Source organism: Candida theae, assembly GCF_024610275.1.
Source record: "Candida theae strain CBS 12239 chromosome Unknown scaffold6, whole genome shotgun sequence".
In the NCBI taxonomy this organism is placed as follows: Eukaryota; Fungi; Ascomycota; class Pichiomycetes; order Serinales; family Debaryomycetaceae; genus Lodderomyces; species Lodderomyces theae.
The window spans coordinates 255,065-266,735 of record NW_026261434.1 but is presented as its reverse complement, the minus strand read 5'-3'; the positions used below and the strand labels follow the sequence as shown (position 1 = coordinate 266,735).

The 11,671-nt window shown below is 41.4% G+C and overlaps 6 protein-coding genes across 6 annotated transcripts; 5 read left to right on the top strand and 1 right to left on the bottom strand. All coding sequences in view use genetic code 12, as the record gives it.

Moving 5' to 3' along the window:
- Positions 1-23: 23 nt before the first annotated feature.
- On the top strand, positions 24-1,280 carry LIP7 (Lip7p; the record flags this gene model as incomplete). The annotated part of the gene is made up of 1 exon (XM_051751800.1): positions 24-1,280. One exon carries the CDS (start codon positions 24-26, stop codon positions 1,278-1,280), a length of 1,257 nt encoding a protein of 418 aa, XP_051609084.1.
- Positions 1,281-1,313: 33 nt separating this feature from the next.
- On the bottom strand, positions 1,314-4,701 carry KGF57_002481 (sorting nexin 1; the record flags this gene model as incomplete). Its single annotated transcript, XM_051751799.1, has 2 exons — positions 1,314-2,556; positions 2,831-4,701. The coding sequence occupies 2 exons, from the start codon at positions 4,699-4,701 to the stop codon at positions 1,314-1,316; spliced, it is 3,114 nt and encodes a 1,037-aa protein (XP_051609083.1).
- Positions 4,702-5,048: 347 nt separating this feature from the next.
- KGF57_002480 (uncharacterized protein) lies at positions 5,049-6,034 on the top strand (the record flags this gene model as incomplete). Its single annotated transcript, XM_051751798.1, has 2 exons — positions 5,049-5,106; positions 5,439-6,034. 2 exons carry the CDS (start codon positions 5,049-5,051, stop codon positions 6,032-6,034), a joined length of 654 nt encoding a protein of 217 aa, XP_051609082.1.
- A 764-nt stretch (positions 6,035-6,798) lies between these two features.
- Positions 6,799-8,715, top strand: SDH12 (Sdh12p; the record flags this gene model as incomplete). Its single annotated transcript, XM_051751797.1, has 1 exon — positions 6,799-8,715. The coding sequence occupies one exon, from the start codon at positions 6,799-6,801 to the stop codon at positions 8,713-8,715; it is 1,917 nt and encodes a 638-aa protein (XP_051609081.1).
- A 557-nt stretch (positions 8,716-9,272) lies between these two features.
- KGF57_002478 (SDR family oxidoreductase) lies at positions 9,273-10,121 on the top strand (the record flags this gene model as incomplete). Its single annotated transcript, XM_051751796.1, has 1 exon — positions 9,273-10,121. One exon carries the CDS (start codon positions 9,273-9,275, stop codon positions 10,119-10,121), a length of 849 nt encoding a protein of 282 aa, XP_051609080.1.
- Positions 10,122-10,782: 661 nt separating this feature from the next.
- KGF57_002477 (SDR family oxidoreductase) lies at positions 10,783-11,622 on the top strand (the record flags this gene model as incomplete). Its single annotated transcript, XM_051751794.1, has 1 exon — positions 10,783-11,622. One exon carries the CDS (start codon positions 10,783-10,785, stop codon positions 11,620-11,622), a length of 840 nt encoding a protein of 279 aa, XP_051609079.1.
- Positions 11,623-11,671: the final 49 nt, after the last annotated feature.

The following is an 11,671-nucleotide window of genomic DNA, read 5'->3' as shown; positions in this document are numbered from 1 at the left end:
TAAAAGGTGAAGCTCTGCTTTCAATGATTGTTCGCTTGTGGTTGTTGATAATCGCACTTGAGTCGTCGATAGCCCTAAAACCTCCTCACTTGGACGTCTTTTATAATCCACCAGAGGGATACGAAAGCACTCGATTGGGGGAGATACTAAGGGTTAGACAGCCGCCCGCTCCAATTCGTACCTACCTAGCACCGGTTAATGCTATATCATGGCAACTTCTCATACGATCTGAAGACTCCTTTGGCAATCCAAACGCAATTTCAGCAACAATACTTGAGCCCCCAGACTCAGACGCAGACTCTACTAAGATATTGGCGTATCAAGCTTTTGAAAACTCAGCCAGTGGCGATTGCCGTCCTTCGTACGCAATTCTTTCTGGTTCATTCCAAACATTTCAAATTCAAGCAGAGCTTGCATACATTTCAATGGCGTTATCTAAAGGATGGTTTGTTCTAATTGCTGACTACGAGGGTCCCCAGCTGTCATTCCCCGTGGCCAAGATATCTGCATTTTCAGTCATGAATGCCATGAGAGCAGCTGGAACATTCATTGGCAAAGACGCTCGTTTCGCAATGTTGGGTTACTCTGGTGGTGCATTGGCCTCGGCGTGGACGGCAATACTTCACCCGCAATACGCGCCAGAGTTGAAGATAGTTGGCGCTGCCTTGGGAGGCACTATAGCCAATATTAGCGCATTGGTTGATACTGTTGATGGTGGACCATATGCTGGACTAGTGGTGAATATTTTGAATGGGATGGGGAATGAATATCCTCGGTTCAGACATGTAATTCACACATATGGGCTAAATTTGAGAAATTACTGCTTGGTGTCTGCAGCAATCCACTACTTTGGATCCAAATTCAACGTTGACGTGTATAGAAACTTTTCGCAAAACGGAATCATCCAATATTATTTCAGCAAAAACAGCCTCTTGGGCAAAAAAGCACCAAGTATGCCAATTTTTATATTTCATTCAACGTTGAATGAAATGTCGCCGATAAGTGAAATCTACAAATTGGTCAATCAGTGGTGTAAGCAAGGAGCCAAGCTAGAATTTGCTGAAGATTTAAGTTATAATCATATGGTGGAAGCATTTGCGGGAGTGCCAGCGGCATTGACATGGTTGGAGGACAGATTCGAGTTGAAAAAAGTGCCCGATACATGTGTCACTGAAAAGCGGGTCTCAAATTTGATGTATCCTGGTAGTTCGTCCTTGATCAAGCATCACTTGAAATATTCCATATCACAATTGGCATCAAAATTCAACATATTCGCATGATATACCCAGTTGTTGTTGTTTTTTTTTTTTTAATTAAAACTCGCTTAGAGAGCTTCTTGCCAAACCCAAATCCTCCTCAGGAATCAATATCACACCAGACTTTGCCATAGACAAGTACCCAATTTCAAGCATATTCCCGCCTCTTATAATTAATTTATTTGCCAATCCAGCTACAATACCAGTACAATTTATAGGAAGCTTGGACAAGTCCATTGCAATAGGTACCAAAACATCTTGGGATGATCCGATAATACTGGTTGACTTGTATCCATATTTCAGCCTCATTTTGTTTGATTGCGGTAGTATCAAACTTAACTCGTTTGAAAATGTTCTTGTGATTGCAAAATAAGATGGTTGTAAAGAAGTTGCCAAGGAGATTAGCTTGATGGTTTTCAAGATGCAATATTTTATTTCTCCAGGCCTAGCACCAGTGAGCAAAACCTTGTGTTTTTCGTGTATTTGAGGGTGAATATCATGGTTAGCCAACAATCCAAACGTCCTTTGATGCAGGTCTGACAAAACAGGCTCCTCTTCTTTGTCATCAACGTCATATGTCGATATGTAGCTACCCGAAGATTCTGAAAATATGAAGTTCTCCAGAACCAAAATTTTCTCCACTCTTTTCTTCAAATGAGAAGGAATCAAAACAACGTCATTGAAATGGGACGAAATGTAGAAAAGCGACACATCATTTTCCGACAATGGCTTTGTCAATTCCAAAATCCTGTGCGACTTGGCAAAACTTCCATCAGAGTCAACAACCAAGCTCAAGTACTCCTCTGGTAAAACTTCCACGTCTGAGTAGCCTAGCTCCTTGCACAACTTCAACGGCTGAGCAAAAAAACGGGTCGATAAACTTGCAGAGCAAATAATTGTGCACTCAGATGGTGTCATTGCTATATGGAAGAAACAATTTGACTCTGCATTCTCGTCATCGGCAAATGTGGTCGCACTAGTAGGATTTAACTGTGGTTTGCTAGAATTATCAACCGATTTGCGCGTTGACCCCTCGAAATCTGCACTTGGTTTACCATGTTTTCCTTCCATATCATTACCTTCTGCATTTGAATCATAATCATCATCAGCATCGTCATAATCGGTTCCATTTTCACTGCTATCGGATGAGTCACGGTGGTTTTTCTCGTCTCCGATTGCGTCGTATAGAAGTTGTACAATTGAGTTGGCAAATATCCACAATTTGGACCTGGGTATTGATATTACTGACAACTTGACGTCGTTGAAATGTACTTGGATGCTCATGGTAGAGTCGTATGTGCTGCAAAGGCCGGCCCACCCTGTTTTTTGTTATTTTTGTTATGTTTTTTTTGATTGTTTAGAAATTTTCAAGTGGGGAAGAGAAAAAATGAGTCGCATTGTATCTACAAAGTCTTTTTTTTTTTCTTCTGTTTTTTTTTTTTTTTTATTGAGTCATCTTGAGGTAACAAGACCTGCAGATGCTTTTTAAAAATCTCTTTCTCTTTCAGAAATTGCTGAATCACTCTCTGGCTCACTATTGAACAGCTATGTACCGACTATAAAACGTTTCATACAACTCAATTGCCTCCTTCTGTGACTCTATAGAACTCTCGACGTAGATTTCAACATTATTTCTAAAATCGTCAATCCTATTGAGTTCAAATTCTTCCAACTCAGTCTTAATGGTGGCACTTATGTCATCAAACTGCTTCTTCAAGTCGCTCTGTCTTTCCTTGAGCTTTTCAACTTCAAACGACCTCTCAGGCAGAAGTGGCTGCTTTTTGGTTAACTTATCTATTTGCGACGTCAAAGAAGAATACAGTTGGTGAATTTTTGTTCTTGTTTGGAAAACATAATTTATAGACTCAATGATTCGCAAATACTCGTCAATGGTAAACCCTATCGTCAACTGATCCGAGATGTTGAGTCTGTCTAAATTATCTTTGATTTTAAATTCAACTTCGCTGAAGGCATTGAGAATATCTGCAGTAGCCTTGCTGATCTCCAACGCAGACAATTCCTCCACTGTGATTGCCAACTCTTCTAGGATATTGATCATATCTTGTCGCTGTGTCCCAATCAAATCAATAGTTTTAGCAAATTGTTTCAAATTGTACTCCAAATCATCAAGGTAGTTTTTCTTTTCCACAAAGTATTGATCTGGGTCAACAAATTTACTGGACGAGGAGAATAGCGAGCTCATGAAACCAGTAGAGGCTATGGCAGCGTTGGTTGCAACACTGGCTGCAGACGAGGTGGTGGAATTATTATGCCCGCCCTCATTATAGGCCGAACTCTCAAGATCACCACCTTCATTGAATCTTCCGTCTCCGTCATTTGTCAAAAACGAAATAAAGTCAGGATCATTGGCAAGACCCGGCTTGTTGCTGATATTGCGCAACATCTTTTCTAGGGCAAATCTTCTGTGCTCAATCAACTTTTCGTTGAACCTACCAATTATACTTTGTTTGGAAGGAGGTGGGGGGATCACTCTTCCGGGATGGTTAGCTTGGAGCTGGTGATATATCCATCTAAAATCTCTATATCTTCTTGTCACCTCTGCAGTACTCAAGTTTGGGAAGTTCAGAGACTCGGGGTTTTTATTTCTTGTTCTGATAGTGTACACGATATGAGCTGAGGTTATGTCACCAACTTTCGTTGGATCAGCCACTGTGATATCCAACTCATTTTCATCCTTTCTAAACCTCAGCTGTTTCTTGGGCTCATGCAAGCCTTTCGAATCATCGATAACTTTTTCGCCCAGCTTTTCTGGCTGCTGATTGTGTTGCTGTGGTTCCAGTGCCACGTCTTTTACAACCTTTGTCGCGCCACCTAAAGGTCCTAGTGGCAGTTCACCACTTGTTGGCCCAGACTGCGACGGATTCAAATGGTGCACGTTTGTCTTTGAGTTGAACTTGCGAGGTCTTCCAGCTTTAAACTTCTTCACATTCAATGTTTTACTAGGCGACAATGTCGTCTCCTCACCCAGCGGAACTAGTTTAACGGGAGACTCCTTATCGTGAAACAATTCATCGCTTTTACTGACGTGCTTTGGTGTCCGTTCGTGCGCCTTTTGGCTCAATATGTCACTCTCTTCAGATCCGTTTGTGAGTTCGGATAATAGCTGACTTTTCAACTCTTTCCTCTCCTCTGATTTTAGTTCATGTATTTGTTCTTGCTCTAGGTTGAGATTTGAAAAGTTTTGTGCCTCTTCCTCGTCCTGGTCATTATCTTCGTCGGATTCCGGCTTCTTATCCTCAAATGGATTAGCAAATGGATCATCGATTGAGTACGATTGGAAATTATTGGCCAAGGGAGTGATAGATTGACCAAATGAAGAAGAATTGCTCAAGCCCTCACTGAACCCACTAGCAGTATGATCATTGCTGGGTTTATTGGAATCGAATTCATCATCCCATACTGATTTGGTTAGATCTTCATCCATGTTTTAGTTGTTGTGAAGGATATTTAAAAGAGGAGTAATTTTTGGTTGTGTGTCCTCTTTTTTTTTTTATTTATTTTTTTTGTCCTCACCCCAAGAGAAATATATGCAACCAACATTGATAGATGAAGAAGAAAGTCGGCCCTTGTCGTCTTCTTTTACAGTTAATCACCAGTTGTACGCCCGAGACCACGTGTGTGTGTGTGTGGAAAAAGTGGCAGGTTTCTGGAAATTTTGGAGTTTGACCTCTTCGACCCCGGTTAATTCGCTGTACTTTCCTCCCTCGAACCATTTTGCCCAGCTCGAGGCTAACCCCTTCCCAATTAGATCATCTGGCCATTGATTGATGTATGGGATTGCGAAGTGAATCTAGAACTTGCATTTGTGGAGGCAGTATCGTGCGTTTACGTATGTACTTGTCCTTGCAGGGCCAGTGGCGTACATGTTGATGTTGATGTTGATGTTGATGTTAATGTTGCTGTACTGCGTAATCTATGTGAGTGACTTTTTTCTACTTACTCAAGCCTTGTGCATGGCAACTAGTGGAGGACAAGACTGTAGTTTTGCCTAATTACTTGTTCGGCTCCGCTTGTTGTTGCGTCGTCATAACAACAGTGACCACTTTCTTTGCAGAAGACTTCTACTATGCAAAGCAAGTGCATGCATTGTCCTGTGCAGAATCCCAAAGACTTGAAGCAAGTTTTTAGAAGCCGTTTCTGAACTAACATTGCTGCTCAAAGAAAATTATAAAAGACACGGTTTTTGGCTGCAAAATGAGCTTTTTTCAAAATCATCAACGGCTATTGAGAATATGCAAATTATTGAAATTGTATCCTTTGTATCGCTAATTGCATACGCCCTGTGTGCCGTTACACAGTTGAATTTATACACAAGAGTCAGAGGTGGCTCTCCTCTCACGGAGAAGTTTGACAACAAGCCTATTTTCTTTCAAACAGGTCCGCTGGGCCATTACTACCTCGAAGTGGCCACTGATGACTCGGGTCTTTCTAAGCGTGAGGTTTTCAGCGTGTACACATACGATGATGAAGAGCAGGCTATATATAAGCAAATAACTGACAATTTAAGAGCAAATTTGACAGTCGAGGATGAGATTATGCAAATGACGTTTCTCAAGCCGTTGGTGGCTCGCTTGGTTGAGTTGAAGAGTGGGTTGTTGGAGAAGTTGTTGTCTTTTAAGGAAATTGCGGGTTTGTTCATTACACAAAATGTACCTTTACCTGGGGGGCAAGAATCGTATATCGTTACTACCTCCGGGTACAAGAAAATTGGAGATCAAAAGATTCCAATTGATATAGTTGCAAGAGAAGTGAAATGAGACTGAGGGTAAGAAGATACACTAGTTTGTTGTGTTTATTGTATAGTTGCTGTGGGTGTTTTTAGTGTGTGTGTGTAGTACTTTAACCCCATGTTTTTAAGCTTTGTAACAACTCGCTTCACTAAAACATGTTGTTGTTGGTCCCGGAAAGTCAAGGAATGGAGAAACAAGAACATAAAAAAAAGAAAATTTACGTGGCCTAAAATAGAAATTAGTGCGGCTCTTTTTCCGAGTCTTTATTGTTTATTTTTTGGCCTATCAAATCGCAGTATTTTGTAATCCAGATTCCAATTGGGTAGAAACAGTAAAGAAGAGTTATTCTTCAGAAAGATTCTAATTGCATATGAAGCAGAGTACTCTCAATGACTTCCACAACCAAATCTAGTCTCAATTATAAAGTACCTCAACAGGTTGCCACTATATTCCACCTCTCTCCCGCCATTTGCTCAACCGTTTTTCTCCAGACAAATTTTTTATTTTTTTTTTTTTTCCTTCCTTCTTTCTCACTGATTTTTTAACCAATTCGATTCTACTTTATAAATTTTCCACAAGGTTTCCCTTTCTTTAACTGAAACGGACTAACAACGAGGAAAACAGGGATAAACTGTGCATCTACAAATCATTGACATAATCTGATCCCCCACTGCGTCGAAGAAAGTCTTTTCAAATTTTTCCATTAAATCCTCGGTCCAGTTTTTTACATCCACTATTTATTCATAACACTCCTACCCCCCACCCCCCTACCCCCCCATACAAAGCGTCAAATGTTGAGAACGTTACGTCCAAAGTCCTTGTCTTTGACAAGATTTTTCTCCAACACATCCATCAGGTCACAAGTGCAAGGTGCCAATGTTAAAGGTTCCGACTTTAATGCCGCTAAATACATGGGCCAAAAGTACCATGTTGTTGACCACGAGTACGACTGTGTGGTTGTTGGTGCCGGTGGTGCCGGTTTGAGAGCTGCTTTCGGTCTCGCTGAAGCTGGTTACAAGACCGCGTGTGTTTCGAAGTTGTTCCCAACGAGATCACACACTGTTGCTGCGCAGGGTGGTATCAATGCTGCTCTTGGTAACATGCATCCTGATGACTGGCATTGGCATTTCTACGATACTGTGAAAGGTTCTGATTGGTTGGGTGATCAAGATGCCATTCATTATATGACTAAAGAAGCACCTGCCTCCATCTACGAATTGGAACATTATGGTGTCCCGTTCTCAAGAAATGAGGAAGGAAGAATTTACCAAAGAGCATTTGGTGGTCAATCTAAAGAATACGGTAAGGGTGGACAAGCTTATAGAACTTGTGCTGTTGCCGATAGAACCGGACATGCTTTGTTGCATACCTTGTACGGTCAATCATTGAACCACGATTGTCATTTCTTTATTGAATTTTTTGCCATGGACTTGATGATGCAAGACGGTGCTTGTATTGGTATCGTGGCTTACAATGAAGAAGACGGTACCTTGCACAGATTCTTTGCCAACAGGACTGTTATTGCCACTGGTGGTTACGGAAGAGCTTACTTTTCATGTACCTCTGCTCACACCTGTACTGGTGATGGTTACGCTATGGTTTCTAGAGCTGGTTTGCCATTGGAGGATTTGGAATTCGTTCAATTCCACCCATCGGGTATTTACGGTTCTGGTTGTCTTATTACTGAAGGTGCTAGAGGTGAAGGTGGTTTCTTGGTTAACTCTGAAGGTGAAAGATTTATGGAACGTTATGCTCCTCATGCCAAGGATTTGGCTTCAAGAGATGTTGTCTCAAGAGCCATTACCATGGAAATCAATGAAGGCAGAGGTGTTGGACCTGAAAAGGATCACATGTACTTGCAATTGTCTCATATTCCAGCTGCGGTTTTGAAGGAAAGATTGCCAGGTATCTCTGAAACTGCCCACATTTTTGCTGGTGTTGATGTCACCAAAGAGCCAATTCCAATCTTGCCAACCGTGCACTACAATATGGGTGGTATTCCAACCAACTGGCAAGGTGAAGTTTTGAAAAAGAATGACCAAGGTGAGGATGAAGTCGTTCCAGGATTGATGGCTTGTGGTGAAGCTGCTTGTGCTTCAGTCCATGGTGCCAACAGATTGGGTGCTAACTCCTTGTTGGATTTGGTTGTTTTTGGTAGAGCTGTTTCGCACACCATTGCTGGTAACTTGAAACCTGGTGAGCCAATTAAACCACACAGTAAAGATATTGGTTACGAATCCATCAACAACTTTGACAGAATAAGAAATGCTAATGGATCCAAGACCACCGCCGAGATTAGATTGGATATGCAAAAGACTATGCAAAAAGGTTGTGCTGTTTTCAGAACTCAAGAAACTTTGGATGACTGTGTTGAAAAGATCAACTCTATTGACAAGGACTTCGAACACGTTAAAACTACTGACCGTTCAATGATTTGGAACAGTGACTTGGTTGAAACTTTGGAATTGCAAAACTTGTTGACATGTGCTACTCAAACTGCTGCATCCGCTGCTGCTAGAAAAGAATCTAGAGGTGCCCACGCCAGAGATGATTACCCAGAAAGAGACGACAAGGAATGGAGAAAACACACATTGTCATACCAAGACGCTTGGGGATCACCAGTACGTTTAGACTATAGACATGTTATCAAACACACTTTGGATGACAATGACTGTAAACCGGTCCCACCAGCCAAGCGTGTTTATTAAGTTGCACAGTTGCTATTATAGCAGATTACATGTACATGTTAGTAAGTCACTTGTTAATACAAAAATTCTTTTAAGGTAGAGAGAATATGGTCTGTGTAGTAAAGTACGTCATGAAAACCGATCTCCCCATTTCCCTGACACTGTCACATGTTCGAAAACGGAGTACCGGGTTTAAAAGAAAAAGTCGCAGTTTTAAGTCCGACACTGTATAGCAATTGAACAGGAAAAAAAAAAAAAAAGAACAATAGAATTATCCGGGAATTCCTTGCGCTTTGGAAAAGTCAATCATTCCCATTCCATTTAGTTCAATTGTTAACCGCTAGAAGTATAAATAGCTGTCAATTTCTTCTCACTTCTTCTACTTTGTTGCTTCGCCTTGAGCTTTCCCTTTCCTTTAATCAGTTAAACTCAATATTAGTTCGTTACTCAATTGCTTTGCTAGGAATAGGACTACCACTACCAACTTCCTCAAACTATCTGCTACAAGATATCCCTCTTTTTACACTCAATACACTGTCAATTGCCTTTCCACATTTCATAACTGTATTCACACAAACATGAGTAAAGACGAAGAAACCATTTCTTACTGTAACCCCGCATTGGGTCCATTACCAACTACCGCCCCAAAAGTTTCTGATAACATCACAGACCTTTTCTCCTTCAAAGGTAAAGTGGTTTCAGTTACAGGTTCCTCTGGTGGAATTGGTTGGGCTGTTGCTGAAGGCTTCGCCCAAGCAGGTGCTGATGTAGCCATTTGGTACCACTCACACAACGCTGATGACAAGGCCAAATATCTTTCAGAAAAATACGGAGTCAAGTCGATTGCGTATGGCTGCAACATTGGTATTGCTGAAGAGGTACAAAAGACAGTTGCACAAATTGAATCGGATTTTGGTAAAATCGATGTATTTGTCGCCAATGCTGGTATCGCGTGGACTGAGGGACCAGAAATTGATGTTGCAGATTTGAGCAAATGGACCAAGATCATTGACACTGATTTGAACAGCGTTTTCTATTGCGCTCATGCTATTGGTCCAATTTTCAGAAAACAAGGTAAAGGCTCATTGGTTTTGACTGGGTCAATGTCAGCAACAATTGTCAACGTTCCGCAATTGCAAGCCGCTTATAACGTGGCTAAAGCTGGAGTCAAGCACTTGGCCAAGTCCTTGGCTGTTGAATGGGCCCCATTTGCCAGAGTTAACAGTGTTTCTCCAGGTTACATCTCCACCCATTTGACAACTTTTGCTAATCCTGATTTGCAAAAAAAATGGGTCCAATTGACACCTTTGGGTAGAGAAGGTCACCCAAAGGAATTAGTTGGTGCTTACTTGTACTTGGCCTCCGATGCCGCTACTTATACAACCGGTTGTGATTTGGCCGTTGATGGAGGTTACACTGTGCCATAGATTCTATATACAATTTTTACTGTGAAATGGACTTTTTTTCAAGTTTTGTGAGTGATACTTCGATGATGTCATAGATTGATGGGGTTTGTTGTTGTTCTTTTTTTTTTCTTTTTGTAATAGTGTAGGCGATTCATCTTGTCTTGTTAGCACAGAGTAGGTCTCTTTGATATGCAGTGATGGAAACCCACTCGAAAGAATGTACAAATGCGAGACCAACTCGCTAGCAGCAGCCACCATTGCATCCCCACTCGATGGAAGATTCCTCCGACTCGGGATTTTTGGCAAGCGGGGCGTATTTTTGTGGCCCTTTGAAAACCTTCATCAATAATTATCCCGAGCTTGTTCCTCATCTAGTAACCAATCTAGTTCCATTTCCTGTGTCCTCCATTTTTTTGCCTCTTCTTGCAATGCATCGGAGCTGTTGTTGCCGTTAATGTCGAAGGGAAGTTACTACGTACGGCAGTTTTGTGTGTTTGGCAATTCGAAAATTGCTCTTTACAGCGAGAATTAAATTATGCAACACAAACTCGAACTCCGTCGAGTGGGCAAAAACTTATAAATACGCCAGCAATTGTACAGAAGTTTGTCGTTGGATAATTTTCTTTTACGAGTATTCCAAATCATATCTCCAAAGCATTATACATTACCATATTCTTCCATCATGAGTGACATCAAATCGTATTGCAACGAAGAGTTAGGTCCATTGCCAACAAAGGCACCAACCTTGGCAAAGAATGTACTTGATCTATTTTCACTCAAGGGCAAAGTTGCATCAATAACTGGCTCATCTGGAGGTATTGGTTGGGCAGTAGCTGAAGCTTTTGCTCAAGCCGGTGCGGACGTGGCTATTTGGTACAATTCACATCCTGCAGATGAGAAAGCTGAATACTTGCAAAAGACGTATGGTGTGAAATCAAAGGCTTATAAATGTAACATTGGCGACTCAAACAGTGTTGAAGAGACTATTTCTCAACAGGAGAAAGATTTTGGGACCATTGATGTGTTTGTTGCCAATGCGGGTGTTCCTTGGACTGAAGGACCCGAGATCAACGTTGATAACTATGACTCATGGAACAAAATCATCAATCTTGATTTGAACGGTGTATACTACTGTGCCCACACTGTTGGTAAAATATTCAAAAAGAATGGAAAAGGTTCATTGATTATTACTTCTTCCATGTCTGGTACCATTGTCAACGTCCCTCAATTGCAAGCTGCGTACAATGCCGCAAAAGCTGCCTGTACTCATTTAACAAAATCGTTGGCTGTCGAATGGGCGCCATTTGCTAGAGTGAATGCCGTCTCTCCAGGTTATATTGCCACTGAGATCTCTGACTTTGTTGAGAAAGACATGAAGGCCAAATGGTGGCAATTGACCCCATTGGGAAGGGAAGGATTGGCACAAGAGTTGGTGGGAGCCTACTTGTACTTGGCATCCAATGCATCAACATACACGACTGGTGCCAACCTCGCCGTCGATGGTGGCTACACTTGTCCATAGACTAAAAATTAGATATAGATTTTTTAAAATTGACAACACAATCTGTATA